Below are 14,997 nucleotides of genomic sequence, written 5' to 3'. Positions count from 1 at the left end.
ATTCCCGGGAACCTCAGGGCAAGACAGGAAGGATGGTGGGGTCTTTTGCCCCATCCCCCCACATGGTGCCCCCATAAGGGCTGGTAGCCCCAGCTGTGAGGCTTGGGGAGGTCCTGCAGACAGGCCCCAGAGCCTTGGGGTTTGTTCCCAGAGGCAGACATAGGCATGTGTCCAGCACCAGGTTCATGGGATCCCGGGTGCCCAACGGGAACCCAGGGAGCTGCCCTAGCCCCTGATCCTGAAAGATTTCTTCCCTGCCACCTGTCTGGAGCCCCCTCCCCTCCTCTCTCTTGTTCCTCAGCTACTTCCTTGTGCAATGATGGATGCTCTCCCCTCGCTGAGCCCAGTCTCTTCCTCTGTGAAAGGGGAGGATAGTGAGGTCTGTCCAGCGCCCAGGGCTGTGAGCAGGGCTCCACATATTAGGGCCTGAGCATTCTGATTCTGAGCCTCTCTTCCGTCTGCTCTGCTCACCACAGAACACAACCCCCCCAAAGTGGAGTCTGCGGTACAGTCTGCACCAAGGGCACCATCATCCCCAGTGGTCCCCAACACAATCCCACTACCCCTGCCTCAACCCAACACCTGCAAAGGTAAGTGAGGGGCCGGTGTTTGGGGCCCTGGGACAGAAGGCAGCTGGGCTGCTGACAGGTGGAAGCATGCGGCACGGTTTCCTGACGAAGTAGCATGCTCCTGCCCCCGGCCGGGGGTTAGTCAGCCGAGGGCCCTGTGTGGCAGGGGGCCTTGTGCCCGTGGGTCTGTGCTTTCCCTTGCTGGACTCGGCACCCGAGCAAGCTGCCTGGCTGCTTCCCCTCTCAGCACTGGGCGGTTGGGACAGCCGGCTGTGGCAGTGTGTGTGCGGAGCTCAGGGAGATGCCATCAGTGAGGCAGAGGGAGTTCTTCTCTGTGGCTCTGCTCCCCGGTCCTGGTGCGTCCTTTCTCTCCCTCCTCTGGCTTCTCTCTGCATGGGACCCTCATGGCTATTAGGGGAAGTTAGGCTGTCACAAGGTGCGAGTCAGGCACAGTCACCAAAGGAGACCTGGGCTCCGCAGCGTGCTGTCAGGGGGAGTCCGTCCCTGCTGTGGACCAGTAGGGCGGTGCCTGTAGCCTGCAGGTGGGGTGGGGTGGGGGACACAAGGCTCTGATTGCTGTGCTGCTTCCTCCTAGACAACGGGCCCTGCAAGCAGGTGTGTAACTTCATCGGGGACACAGCAATGTGTTCCTGCTTCCCTGGCTACGCCATCATGGCCGACGGCGTGTCCTGTGAAGGTGAGTGCCAGGGCCCCCCTCAGCCTGCGGGCCCCAGTTGGCCGCGGTGAGAGCGCAGAGGCTGCTGGAGGTGGTCAGGGTCATCTCACACTCGCTGTTAATTGGTGGCGGGTGGGGGGCCGGTTTTGTACTGTGGTGAGAGCCCCCCATCCCCACCCTCAGTCTAGCAGCTGTAGCAGGATGGCAGGAAGGTCCTCACAGGCGACCAGCAGGGAGGCAGTGTGTGGCCAGTGCAGGGTCTGCCAACCCTTAGAGCAGCGGTTCTCCACCTTCCTAACGCCGCGACCCTTTCATACAGTTCCTCCTGTGGTGGTGATCCCCCCAAACACAAAATTATTTTCGTTGCTACTTCATCACTATACTTTTGCAACTGTTATGAATTGGGTGATCCCTGCAAAGGGGTCATTTGACCCCCACAGGGCTCGCGACCCACAGATCGAGAACCATTGCACCTAGGGCGAGGCGCTCAGACTCCACAGGCAGTGGAGTCAGAAGTGCAGGTGCCCGCCCGGCGGCCCCACTCCTAGAATCCGCATCAGGGGGTGCGAGTGCACGTCCGCAGAGCTGGTTTGCAGCCACATTGCCCATGCCAGGAAACGGAACGTGCCAGGGACACTCCATTGTTGCCAGGTCAGGACCCTGGGGTGCCCGTCACCTGCCCCTGCCCTGGCTGCAGGTGGGAGGGTGGCATGTGCCCCTCAGTACTTTGGGGAGGAAGAGGAGGATTGGCACCATGAGCTGCTACCACCATGTCAGGGCTCTGAAGAGACCCCGTGGCACCTACGGACCTACCTGGGAGCTGGGGCAGGAGTCTGGGTTTCATCTTGGTGGGCCCTCGGGCTGGAACCCACAGAGAATGGCCCCTTCAGAACCAGGCTACGAGGGTTTTACTCCTCCCAACTGGGATCTGGCAGGCACAGGGGACCCAAGGACGACTTACAGCAAGTCCAGGGCATAGGGCCCCATTGTAAGTCTGTCTGCAAAACCGCCCACCTCCTACCGGGCGGCAACATTCTGCACCAGTTGCTTGACTGAGACTATCATTATGAGAGGGATGAACCCCCTCCCTGTGCCCAGAGGTCGTGGGACTCCTACCCAGGCCACCCAGCAGGGTGCCACAGGGCTGCCCTTTCTCTTGAGGTGGCCTGGGGGTAGAAGGTGACCCTGCACCTGAGTTCATCTCACGAGACCCAGGACGGGAGTGGGCCTGGACCAGGCCTGGCTGCCCTCTGCTCCTCCTGGTGGCGGGCTGGCCTGGACTTAAGCCTCCCCCGGCCTCTGCTTCCTCCTGGTGGGGATCCTTGTGAGAAAGTGGCAGCGTCCCTGCCAGTCGGCATTCGGACGGTGCTGTCTCGCTACAAAGGAGCCCTGCTGCGCTCTGCCTACCCACTGTGAGAAGCTCAAGCACAGTTCTGGTCTTTTTACTCTTCTTTTAAAAGTCCAGATTCCTTTAGAAACGTTGCAAGATCACGTTGCAGAGCCCCGGGCTCCTCTTTTCCTTTTGGGCAGAGTCGAGGCCCCGCAGCTGCTCCTAGAGCCCCTTCCCCCTTCCTGAGGCTAGCCTGACACCCCGCCCCCCCCCACACACACACCCCCACACTCCCAAATCACTTGTGTCTGCAGGTGTGACCCTGCGCCCCGCTGCCGGTGGAGGTAGGCTGTGTGCAGAGGCTGGTGGGCCCGACTCTGGTCTGTGGCCGTGGGCAGGCCCCTCTCCTCTGCACTCCTCCTCACCCAGCCTGAGCCGTGGGTTCCGGCACTGAGCTCTCTGGCCTCTTCACGGTCAGACCGGGGTCCAAACTCCAGCGGCGGTGGGCTGGGCAGCCCTGGCAGAGCCCTGCCCTGCTCCAGGCCTCGGCTTCCCTGCTCGCTGGCAGGCCGCGTCCTCTAACAGTCCTTCTGTTTTTCCTTCCGCGGCCGACACTAGACCAAGACGAGTGCCTGCTAGGTGCTCACGGTTGTAACCGGTGGCAGTTTTGTGTGAACACCCTGGGATCCTTCTACTGTGTCAACCACACAGTGCTCTGTGCCGAGGGCTTTATCCTCAATGCGCACAGGAAGTGCGTGGGTAAGCGAGAGCCCCTGCTTGCCGCCCACCGACCGCCATGGCTCTCTGCCCTGCACCATGCAAGCCATCGCCACTCTGAAGCCACATGCCAAAGGGCCCGGCCCTTTGCATGTGAGCTCAGCACAGCTGGCACCCTGCACTGCGTGTCACGTCCTCCGTGTCCTGGTGTCCTGTCCTGCTTGTCCCCTCCTGGAGGCTGCTTCCCCCAGGGACGTGTGTGGAGTCAGATAACTTAGCGGCTGCGTGGCCTGGCTGGGCCCTTGCCCCTGCCGTCCGGGCTGCAGTAATGAGAGGGTCGGGTGAGTTGGGCAGCAAGGGAATTCGTGTGAGTCTTGGGGCCTTAAACAGGATCCCGTTTCTCAGTAGCTCTGCGGCTTCGGGCAAATGACCTCTTCCTCTGCCAGCAGAGGTGACAGCCCCCCACTTGGTACTGAGGTCATGCAGCCTGTGTGCAGTGTTCTCATCCTTAGATGCACCCAGGGTGGGCAGGGGAGGGGACAGACGCCGGGACAGTCCTGGCTGTTGACTTTGAGAGGTTGGCATTCCTCTTTGAGCCTCCGCTGTCTCCTCTGCTCTCATCTAGGGTGCAGGGGCTCTGGGAGGACAGTGGGCTGAGTGATGGGCAGCTAACCACAGGGTCCAGGCCCAGATGAGGCTGCTGCTCCCTTGAAGGTTCCGTTTCAGAGACCCCGTGAAGCAGTGCTAGTCTGTTCTCTGCGAGGGTCTCCGTGGGTCAGCATTGACTTGACTGCAGTGGGTTTGGGGGTGATGCTGCTGCCGGCGAGGCATCGGGCCCCAGGACTAGGTGGGGCTCATACCTGTCTCTTGAAGCCTGTGGCTGGCGGGCTGTGGGCCATAGGGGTGTGGACTGGGCAAGCCTGATGTTTACGGGGAACATGTAAACACTGTCTCCCCCAACCCCATGGGGAAAGAACAGAGCAGCAGGGGTGCAGGGCAGGCTGGCGTCAACGCTGCAGCAGAGATACAGGCAAAAGGAGAGCCATTCTAGCGATGCACTGCAACAGTGCCTCCTGAAGTAGGTGGCATGTGCACCTGCCTCCAAGCGTGGGCAAGCTCGAGCAGAAGGGAAGGGCATGGGGTGGAGGAACAGCCCAAACTGGGTGTGGAGGTGGGATAGCCTTACAGAATGGGGCCAGGCCACTGGTGGGGACTGGGGGTGGGGGTGTTGGGTGTCAGTCAGTCTTCTCTGTGCTTGTAGATTATCATCCAGCCTGAACGTGTCCCCTGCTCACCCTGTGCGACCGGGCAGATGGCCCACAGCACTGGCTTCTCACATGTTTGCCCTGACCTCCAGCCACGGCACAACATGCACATTTCTGGTCAGCTTGTGGGGCTGGGCGGCCTCTTCCTGCTTGGACCAGGCCCGTTCAGAGTCTGGTCCACTGCCCAGGACATGGGCACCATGGCCCACTGTGCGCTTCCTTGTTGTTGCACCGGAGGGGCGCTCTGCAGGGCCCCTCTGTCCAGATGTCCCAGAGGGAAGGGGTCCCGGGTGGTTGCTAAGTGGGTTTGGGCATCACAGAGCAAAGGTACATTCCATTCAGCAAAATTTATTGGCCTTCGGTCTCGTCCTTGCTGTCCTCCCTTTCCTGTTCTGCCCACATCTGCAGCGGCTCTGCTCCACGTACTCACATACTTCCTTGTCATCGTTTATCCCCTCCATCACGTCCTCACCTGCAAGGGTCTGTCGGTGTCTGCGGGTCAGGGTCAGGTGTGCATCGCCCACACCTATAACGCCCAGGTGGCAGGAGGGAGGGCCAGTGGGCTGTTGAACGCCTTGGCTTGGTCGCTCACTAGTCGATAAAAGACCTGATCAAGTCAGTTAACCCCTCTGAGCCTCTGTGTTTGCAATGAGATGGTAACAGCGCTCCCCTAGATTTGTTGAAGTAAATGTAAGCTAAAACGAATGAATCCATGGGAACTACCAGCTCCTGTTTGGTATCATTCAGATGATTCATCCGATGTGTGATACAGAATCAGCTTGCAGAGGGAAGGAGGGAGGGAGCCCCATCCCAGGAGGTGTGTGGCTACAGGGCGTCAGCGTTGAGTGGGACAGAATCAAGGTCCCTGAGTGGACGTATGGTGGCTGCTGTGGGCCCCCAGGCTTTGCCATGTGCTTTTTATGTCCTGCTCTTGGAGGCCAGGGCACCTGGCTGGAGACGGTACAGGTGTGCTGGCCTACGAGGTTCAGCAGTGTCTGGGTGATGGCGAAAAGGACAGCCCCCTTGAGGGCCCTGGGTCAGGTAGCCTGGCCATTCCTCCCCTGGCCACAGGCTGGCTCCGGGAGAGCTGGTTTCATCATCGGTAAGAGCTGCGCCCCCTCCTGAGCCCCTCTCCCCTGTGCTTCCTCCCACCATATTCCTGGGACCTGGGGATATCACCCCCTGGTCACCCAGTGTCCACACCAGACTTCTCCATCGCTGGCTCACTGTTTGGTTTACTTACATGTCTGGAAGGGTCTCATGCCCCTCCCTCTCTGTCTGGTCCAGCGAGGCTCTGACAGTCCAGGACCCTGATTATATGGCTCTGCCCTGCGCCCCTAGGGGCAGTGTCTTTGACTCCCAGCACCCCTTGGCTGGCCTCCGCTTGAGCCTGAGGGAGAGAGGGAATCGGTGAATGGATGATGTGCACCCCTGCCTGCTGGTGCTCCCAGGAGGCGGCTGCCGGGCGGACCCGGCGTCCCACGCGGGGAGAGGCGTTCCTTGTTTTTCTGGTGGTTTTTACGGCTGTTTTAACTGAATCGGCCCGTTTACCATGCGTGCATAGTCATCATCACAATTTCTTCCCCTGACTTTCCCCTCACCCAGTGCAGTAAGTGCAGCCTCCCTCAGGCCACGGCACTCCAGTCCTGCCCACCCCAACTCCTGGCAGCAACGACACCCCCCCCAGAGCCCTCTGCCTTTCTGTGGGGGTTGGGGGGCCAAGCGGGGAGAGGGTGAATTTCTGTCCTCTGCCCCTTCTCTCACGCCTTCCCTCCCTAAAGCCTTGTTCCCGGTTGTCCCCAGAATCAGTGCTGGGCCTCGTATCTGCACCCCCTCTGCCCGTGTTTACCACCCAGATGCTGACCGAACATGAATCTCTCTTGTCAGAGCGTCTGGGACTCAGGGGTGTGTCTCCGGCCTCCTCCCAGCAAGCTCAGGTGGCCACAGGGGCTCCTATCTGCCCTGCACACCAGCTCCCAGAGCCTGGCAGAGGATGACCCCTGACCTGCTGTTCCTGGGGAGACCTCACCCCCCTCCCCTTCATCAGTGAAGCACATTCCACATTCAGGGTATTGCAGGAGGGTCTGTCTTAGCTGAAGGTCTGGGAGGACGCAAGTCCTCCTCACTGGCCTCCCTCCCTGCACCCCTGGAGACGGCTCTGGGGTGTAGCTAAGACCCTGGTAGGAGACCTCAGGCCACACCCCTCCTTACTGGCCCCTCCCCTGGCTCTCCTGCCCTCAGGGTTGAAGACTAAATTCCCTCTCAGATTCTCCTCCCTTACCTGCTCCCTCTATGCCTCCAGTGTGCAGGCAGGCTCCCCCTTAGGGCCCTGGCCATTCTCTCTGCTCCGAACACACTCCAGGCCCACTTTCCAAATCCTTGATCTACTGCCATCTCATCTGAGCCCTCCCTGATCACCCTGTACCCCCAACTCAGCCCGTCTCATTTCTCTGGCCCTGCCTGGGTCTGCCACACTGCCTCCCACGTCGCGTGTTTCTGTGTCTGTCTGTGGACCGTGTCCCCTGCTCTGGATGCCAGTGCCACAAGGGCAGGGCTTCCCGTCCGTCTTGTCGACGCGGCATCCCTGGTGCCAAGGACAGCTGCGCTTGGCACCTTGCAGGTGCTCAATAAATCTTTGTTGAATGAATGGACGGATGGGCAGATCCATGTGTGCCTCTCCAGATGGGGAGGACCTGGCCAGCAAGGCCCGCTGGCTCTCTGTCCTCCTCCGAGCCTGCAGCGCCCCTGATCGCCCCCCTCCCCGCAGACATCAACGAGTGCGTGACTGCCCTGCACACGTGCAGCAGGGGCGAGCACTGCGTCAACACCCTCGGCTCCTTCCGCTGCTACAAGGCCCTCACCTGCGAGCCGGGCTACGCCCTCGTGGACGGCGAGTGTACGGGTGAGAGGCTTGGCTGGGGGCCCCCTCCCTCCACTCTGACGTGCTGGGGGGCACCTGCTCCGTTCTTGGGGAGATGCTATCACTCGGCCGGGGAGACTGCATGGGTGGAGGTGTCCGGGAAGTGGTGAGAAAGCCCAGATGGGGTATAGCCAAGCACACGGCGTGGGGGTTGAGTGGAGCTTGGGCCCCGGCTGGGTGGTGGTGGAAAGGCCCCAGGTGGAGGTGCTGTTAGAGAGGCCCCTGAGCGTTGAGAAGACCTCTGGGAAGGGGCTGCAGGCCGAAAGAGCAGAGGCACAGAGGCCCTGGGGCAGGTCACAGTCAGAAAGACAGTCTCTCGTTGGCAGGCCAGGGCTTATTTTACCCTCCACCGTCGGGGGACAGGGCCCTTTTGGTCCAGGAAAGCCCCGAGGAATGCCGGCGAGGAGACCGGGCTTGCAGAAGTCCTCGGGGGTTCTGAGCGCAGGTGGTTGCGGGTGCACGTCCTACAGCGTGGCTTTAAGGTCAGGCTGGGGACTGGGAGTGACCTGGGAGGCAGGTGAGTGCTGGCCCTGTGAACCAGGTTGCCTTCCTGACCCACACCTGGGAAAGCACTGAGTGCCCCAGCCCACTGCCTCCCTGGTTCACGTCTGGGGGCCTGGAAGCCAGTGCCGGCCCTGAGAGAGGCCTGGACTCTGGGAACATGGCCAAAGCCTTGGGAACTGGGAGAGGAAGGCTCAGACAGACGGGGGAGGCGGACGGACAGGGGGTGCCAGCAGGCATTGGTCTTGGAGGAATCCAGGCTGAGGAAATCCTAGCTGGGCCTTTTGCTCTCTGTGCCCCTCTCCTGCTCCGCACCTTGGTCTCCTCCTCTGTCGGAGTGACCACTGCTGTGGGACCCCCCGAGGGGCGGCGTGGGCTCCGTGCTCTGTCAACTGTAGACGGCACAGGCGTGAGCAGCCACCCTGAGGGCCGGAGAGTCTGGTGAAGGCTCAGCACGAGGCCACCACAGGCGTGAGAGCTACGATCTCATCCCTGCGCCGGCCGCTCTGCCATCAGAAGCTCCCAGGCCTGACCGCCCACACGGCCGCCCGAGGGTGGCTGACCCCGGGCCTCGGTGGTTCAAGCATGTGCTCTGACCCTCACCGGCCCTGGGCCAGGCTGCTGCGCCCCTCATCCCACCCAGACGCCCTCTCCTGCCTCCGTTTCCCCCTTGGTCAGGTGGGCCAGGTCAGGCTGCCTACTTCTAGAGGTTTGAGAGGATTCAGGAAACAAAACAGGTCAGCAGGTGTGCTTATAAACTGCCGGGATGTGCGCCGCCCTAGACGATGGGGCTCCCCTTGCTTCTCTGGCGCAGAAGACCCCCGTCACCCCGGCGGCCCGAGGTTGGCCCTGGGGCGGGTGGGAACAAGCTGGGTGTCGGGCTGAGGACCCCCTAACATTGGCCTCCTCGCAGATGTGGATGAGTGTGCCCTGGGCACGCACAACTGCCAGGCGGGCTTCACGTGCCAGAACACCAAGGGCCACTTCTACTGCCAGACTCGAGAGCGCTGCATGCAGGGCTTCCTGCAGGACCCCGAGGGCAACTGTGTGGGTGAGTGAGGCTGCTGGGGAGCCCTGTGAGGACCCTTGGCGCCCATCCATGCAGTGGGTGTGCGGGTCTGACCGTCACTCCATGCCAGGAGGGGAGCAGGGAGGGAGATGTGAAGCCTCTCTTGGGGCTCTTCTTTCTCTGGGGGTGGGGGGCCCGGTTTCACCCCTAGATTTGGTGAGTGTGTTTCCTACTTTTTAACCACCCCAACCAGCAGAACAGTCTTCTCTGCCATGACCGGGTTACCCACCTGACTAGAACCCAAAGTTTACCAGGCAGCGCTCCGCCCCGACTGCATGCGGTCCGGGCTGGGAGTTGCTCTTTTCCCGACTGCCCATCCAGAACTGCTAGATTGGCTTCGTGCCCCCACCCCCATGAGTGGCTGAGCTGTGCGCATTGACATAGGCTGGCCCCGTTGTGGTCCCCAAGTGTGTCTCCGATTTCAGGCCCCTGCCTCAGCTTCTTCCAAACAGCTGGGGGTCAGGAGCCAGGAGGCCCTGGCCCTCCCTGGAAGCTTGGCCCCTGCTGGCCTGGCTCCGGGGTGAGTAGGATCCAGCAGTGGCAGCCGTGGGCAAAGTGGGCAGCAGTGCCCTCACAGTAGCCCCTCATGTGGAGGGGAGGGTGGGAGATGGTGGCATAGGCCGGTGGGGCACTGTACATGAGGTGCGGTGTTTGGATTCAATCCTGGGCGGCACAGACTGCTTTTGGAGAAGGGCCGGCGGCATACTGTGTGGTGGTAAGCGCCCAGGACCTCAGTGATGATGTCACGCTAGCATGGCATGGGGCAGAGGTGAGACGCCCATGGGCATCCTCCCATCGCAGGAGGAGGCAGGGTGGCACAGCCTGACCGTGACCACCTGGGCCCACCCTTGCAGACATCAACGAGTGCACGTCACTGCCTGAGCCCTGCCAGCCGGGCTTCAGCTGCATTAACACAGTGGGCTCCTACATCTGCCAGAGGAATCCCCTGCTCTGTGGGCGCGGCTACCACGCCAGCGAGGATGGTGCCAAGTGTGTGGGTAAGGCTGGCTCCCCCTCCTGCCCCGCTGTGGCCTGCTTGGGAGACACTGTGCCCCCGTGAGCCTGCCTGCCTTCCTTGCAGATGTGAACGAATGTGAGGCAGGCGTGCACCAGTGCAGCGAGACCCAAGTGTGCTACAACCTGCCCGGCTCCTACCGCTGCAACTGCAAAGCAGGCTTCCAGCGGGATGCCTTCGGCCGGGCCTGCGTGGGTACGGGGGTCGGGGAGCCTGGCCACATCCACTGCTCCCCATCACCTCTGGGCTGAGTAGTACCCCCCTGCCCATGCCACCCCCATGCCCATCTCTGGCCTTGATCGCCTCACAGCCGTGACAGCCCCTTCTTCACCCAGGCCAGCGGCTGTTCTGTTTCTCTCGTCTGTCCCACTCTGTCATTCTCCCTCTCGGTCTTTCCACCTCTCCTACCTCTCGCCCTTTCCTTCTGGGACTCTCTCCCTTTTCCCCAGCTGCCCCCCCCTAAAACCTGGGGAGGTCCCTCGGGTGGGGGTGGGGGGATCCCTAATACAGTACACTTGCCCGCCCGCAGACGTGAACGAGTGCTGGGCCTCCCCGGGCCGCGTGTGCCAGCACACCTGTGAGAACACGCTCGGCTCCTACCGCTGCTCCTGCGCTTCCGGCTTCCTGCTGGCCGCCGACGGCAAGCACTGTGAAGGTACTGCCCACCGGCCCTCGCCCGACCCCGAGCAACCCGGTTCCACCTGCAGGCCTGGCCCCATCCTCCCTTCTCCCCTTCGGCAACCCCCACTGGCGCAAGAGAGTCAGGTCGCTCTCCCACAGTGGGCCAGGGGCCTCCGTGTCTTCAGCACCCCTCGGGGGGGCCTCCTTGCTGCAGGCATGGCGGCTGAGCTCCAGTTTCTAGGCCAGCCCCAGGCGGCAACACCCCAGGATCCCGACCGAGGCTGGCGGGGTGTATTAAGGCCCAGAGACAGGCCAGCTGGAGAGGCCAGGGACAGACAGTTCTGCTCTGATGCAGGTCCAGTGCCAATCTGTGGTCTTTCAGCTAGACCCCAAACCTAGATGGTTATGCAAAGTCTGGAGTTAACACTACGGCTGACAAACTTTAATATATATACACCATGGGCTACGCCAAGGGTGCTCACAGGTTCCACCCACCTGCCCATCGACCGGCATTTGAGATCGTTGTTGTGTTATCCTGGACTTTCCTTTTTTAAAAATCTTTTTACTGGGCTCTTATAGCCTGGGCTTTCTAGAGAAAGGAAACTGTGGGCACTTCCATATGCAGAAGATAGAACTTTCTCTCAAGCAAAACTCTTATCAAGGAAGCAGCTTAGCCCTGTCCCACTCTAGCCCATGGGCCAGAAGCCTCAGCCATGCAGTTGTCAGTCATGAGCAGGAAGGCGGTGCGGAAAGCTGGGCAGGCACAGGATCTGTCGCCCTGGGTGCAGTGTTGCAGGGGTCCAAGGTTGGCAGGAAGAGGGCAGGGGGCCGAGAGCTCCTGGGGTCAGCAGGCCATGTGGGTCACCAGCCCCCAGAGCAGACACAGATCCAGGCAAACGGGAAGAAGGACTGAGAGGGACAGGTCAGTGTCCCATAGCATCTCTTACGGGAATACAAGAAGCCACCTCACTGTGGGGACGTGCGTAGGCTGCATCCTGATTGCGAGACTCCTGACCCCAGAGCTAACCATCATGGTGATCTCATCCATGTCAGGTTGGACCCAGGGCCGATGGAAGGGGATCACCTGGAGAGGTGTCCCTACATGTCCCCTGAGCCGTTTAGCCAGGGGGCCGTCCCAAGGCTGGCCAAGGAAGGAGCAGGCTGTGAGCTAAGGGCCCCATGGACCTGGTGCTGTCTCTCCCAGCCCCGTCCCAGTCTTTCCTTACTGCCCCCAGGTGCAGGGAATCCCCCAGACCCCTGGGGAGGCCACCTGTCCCTGTGCGGTGTACCTGTGTGCAGGCGAGCCCAGGGGTCAGGCCCAGCCCAAGAGCAGGAGACCGTGGCCAGGCGTGGTTTTGCCACGGTCCACGATCACCCCCTCCCTCATTCGTGTCTTCATGTCATGCCCATGCGTGAGCACCACCAAGTGCAGCCACGGGCTGGGAGCCGTGGGGCTGGGAGCCGTGGCTGCGTGTCTGTGTAGTCACAGACGGAGTCGTGCATTCGGCCCTTGCACTGGCTGCGCTTTAGAGAGGCAGCCATGCATCCATCCGTTCATGATAGTTCGTGAATGTTCTGAGTCCTGCCAGATCCTGTGGATTGACTCACGGGCCTAGCAGTGGCTGACCAGGCCCTGCATGACCCGTCCCACCTTCTCTCTCCCCTGGGTTCTGACACACCTGCACGCTCCCACCCAAGGGCCCCTGCCTGTAGCGCCATCTCCTTAGTAGGTGTCCTCCTTCCTGAGGAGGGGCTGGTCCTTCCAGCACCTGCAACCACCACATGCACCCCGCCTCTCCTTTGCTTTGTTTCTCCGCGCATCCGCGCCGCCACCTCACACCGTTCCCTGTGTTGACCCAGCTCCACCCTCCACCCACACGCATGGTAGCTCCCCAGGAGGGTGCCCTCTGGCACCCTCCTGTCCACAGCTGTGTCCCCAGGCTGAGCAGTGCTCTGGCACCCTCCTGTCCACAGCTGTGTCCCCAGGCTGAGCAGTGCTCTCCTGAATGAGTACAAGGACAAGTCCCTGCTTGCAACCAGCTCAGTGTCCCAGGGGTGTTCCCCCGAGGCCCGGGTGGGTTCTCACTCCCACACTCTCTAGTGCGCACCCTCAGCCCGCCCGTGCTCGGGTGCTCACGCTTGTGCCCACACAGTGCCCGGCGAGCCCAGCTCTCCAGGAAATCCTCACCTCCTCCCAGAAACATCAGTGCCAAGTACTGTGGACTCTTGTAGGGTTCCCATGGCAGGGTGGGGGGAGTCTGAGCCCAACCTTTGGCCTTCCTCCTCCTCAGCCATCCCTTCACGGAACCCAGCACAAGCCCCTCTCTGCCCCCACTCCATTGCATGCCCTGGGCAAAGGCCCCTTGCCCTTCCTTCTTCCTCCTCTGTCCTGCGGAGAGACCGGAAAGGCGGCCTCCCAAGGCCAGGCTTAAGGGAACCTGTGGGGCTCCACCTTCATCCAAGGTGGGCAGGGGCTGGAAGGGCACCGTGCCGCCCTGATGGCTGCTCTCCTGCAGATGTGAACGAGTGTGAGTCGCAGCGGTGCAGCCAGGAATGCGCCAACATCTATGGCTCCTACCAGTGCTACTGCCGCCAGGGCTACCAGCTGGCAGAGGACGGGCACACCTGCACAGGTACCACTCCTCTCCATCCCACCGTGTCCCTGACCCTAAGTGTGTGCCCCTCCCTGCACGCTGTTCCCTGCCTGTGGGACTTGGGCACATTGCTTCCCCACTCAGAGCCTCAGGCTCCTCCTCTGTAAAGTGGGTACCTTCAGGAGTACAGAGGGTGGGTGCTCAGCCCCCCGCCAGCCCCTGCTGCCCCTCAGCTGGTAGCGATAGCGGCAGTGGCAGAGCAGCCCCAAGGGTGAGCCCTGGAAAGGAGTCCTGTGTGACTGTGACTGTGGGTGCCTCTGCCCCTCCTCCACCAACGCCCTCACCTGTGAAGGGGACCTCAGTTCTGTGGCTGCAGGGGAGGTTGGGGGGAGGCCAACTACCGGTGCCTGGGGCTCCCCACATGCCATTCTTCTTTTCGGTAGATATCGATGAGTGTGCACAGGGCGCCAGCATCCTCTGCACGTTCCGCTGCGTCAACGTGCCAGGGAGCTACCAGTGTGCATGCCCAGAGCAGGGCTATGCCATGAGGGCCAACGGGAGGTCCTGCAAAGGTGAGCCTACCCCCACTACTCCAGGAACCCCACATAACCCCATTGGGCACAAGCACAGAGAGACCCAGCCGCCGGTGGCCATGCTAGCCAAGGCCTGTGTCTGGCAGGAGGAAGGTAAGTTCTGCCCTTCTTCCCACCTGAGAGTCTTCCGGAGCTCCTGGGTGTGCGGCCGTCTGGCTCTGACCAGGGACCTGCCCCAACCATGGGTGGGAGTTTGGTCCACAAAGGCAGGGCGTGGAGTCAGACTGCTGTGTGCAGGCTGCTGGCAGATGTGGGAACAGACCCTGACACAAACCCACAGCTGCTCTCGCTATCGCAGACTCTAGTGCAGCTGTGTTAGTCCAGGTAGACTAGCGAAACAAATCCAGGGGGCTGCTCTCTGCTTCCCTTTTCTCTCCACCCTTGCAGCCTACCTCTCTGAGATACAGAGTACCCCTCCCTCTCCAGTCCCCCGCTTTGCTCTCTGGCCCTGATCTGACTTGGGCTATAATGAGGGCCTGCAGCTCAGACGTAGGCTGGCCATGAGGGAAGAGCAGGTTCCAAATGCCCATTACTAGCCTACACCTGTTCTCTATGAGCACAAGGACAGAGAGAGATTCAGAAAGGCAGACTTCGCCTTCTTCTCTCTATAGCGTGCACTCCATGAGGGTAGGACCACGCCTGCCCTGTACCCTGCCCAGCACCTGGAGCTCAGGCTTAGGGAATATACAGGCTGGGGACGAGGTAGGCTATCCAGGGATGTCAGTACAGCCCCACCCATGTTACTGGCCTTAGGAGGTGCATGGAACACAGACCCATGAGAATGGAACCAGAGGGCTGCAGCTACTGTTAATGTGTGGGTGCTGCGCCACCTAGCGTTTCCTTGTGCTGATGCTCATACGGGAAATGGACCGTAGTTGGCATCTGGTTGCAAAGAAGCTTGAATCCTGTTTTTGCCTTCTACTCATCTCAACAGGGGTGACGTTGTTGTTAGCTGCTGCCCAGTCGGCTCCAACTCATAGTGCCCCCGGAGTACAACAGACCCCTGCCCAGTCCTGTGCCAGCCTCACCATTGTTCTCACGTTGCAGCCACTGGGGGTCTGCCCACTGTGTTGATGGCCACCCTCTTTTTCTCTGCCCCTCCACTTCATCGATATGCCGTCCTTCTC

At 61.3% G+C, this 14,997-nt stretch overlaps 1 protein-coding gene across 3 annotated transcripts in view; it reads left to right on the top strand.

The window, feature by feature from the left end:
- Positions 1 to 14,997, top strand: part of FBLN2 (fibulin 2) — a 47,745-nt gene that overhangs the window by 28,878 nt on the left and 3,870 nt on the right. For 2 of the 3 annotated variants that reach the window (XM_045290024.1, XM_004702366.2), the window contains exons 6-15: positions 477 to 590; positions 1,165 to 1,266; positions 3,194 to 3,334; positions 7,325 to 7,459; positions 8,892 to 9,029; positions 9,902 to 10,045; positions 10,129 to 10,257; positions 10,592 to 10,717; positions 13,200 to 13,316; positions 13,721 to 13,849. In XM_045290024.1, coding sequence (XP_045145959.1) covers positions 477 to 590; positions 1,165 to 1,266; positions 3,194 to 3,334; positions 7,325 to 7,459; positions 8,892 to 9,029; positions 9,902 to 10,045; positions 10,129 to 10,257; positions 10,592 to 10,717; positions 13,200 to 13,316; positions 13,721 to 13,849 — 1,275 coding nt within the window. The remainder of the gene's footprint in view (positions 1 to 476; positions 591 to 1,164; positions 1,267 to 3,193; positions 3,335 to 7,324; positions 7,460 to 8,891; positions 9,030 to 9,901; positions 10,046 to 10,128; positions 10,258 to 10,591; positions 10,718 to 13,199; positions 13,317 to 13,720; positions 13,850 to 14,997) is intronic. The other variant, XM_030885529.2, reaches the window with a different exon arrangement.

This window comes from Echinops telfairi, unplaced genomic scaffold (genome assembly GCF_000313985.2).
Source record: "Echinops telfairi isolate 266 unplaced genomic scaffold, ASM31398v2 ScPeMD7_31;HRSCAF=116, whole genome shotgun sequence".
In the NCBI taxonomy this organism is placed as follows: Eukaryota; Metazoa; Chordata; class Mammalia; order Afrosoricida; family Tenrecidae; genus Echinops; species Echinops telfairi.
Note: the sequence above shows the minus strand (reverse complement) of the source record. Positions and strands in the feature narration are given on the sequence as shown.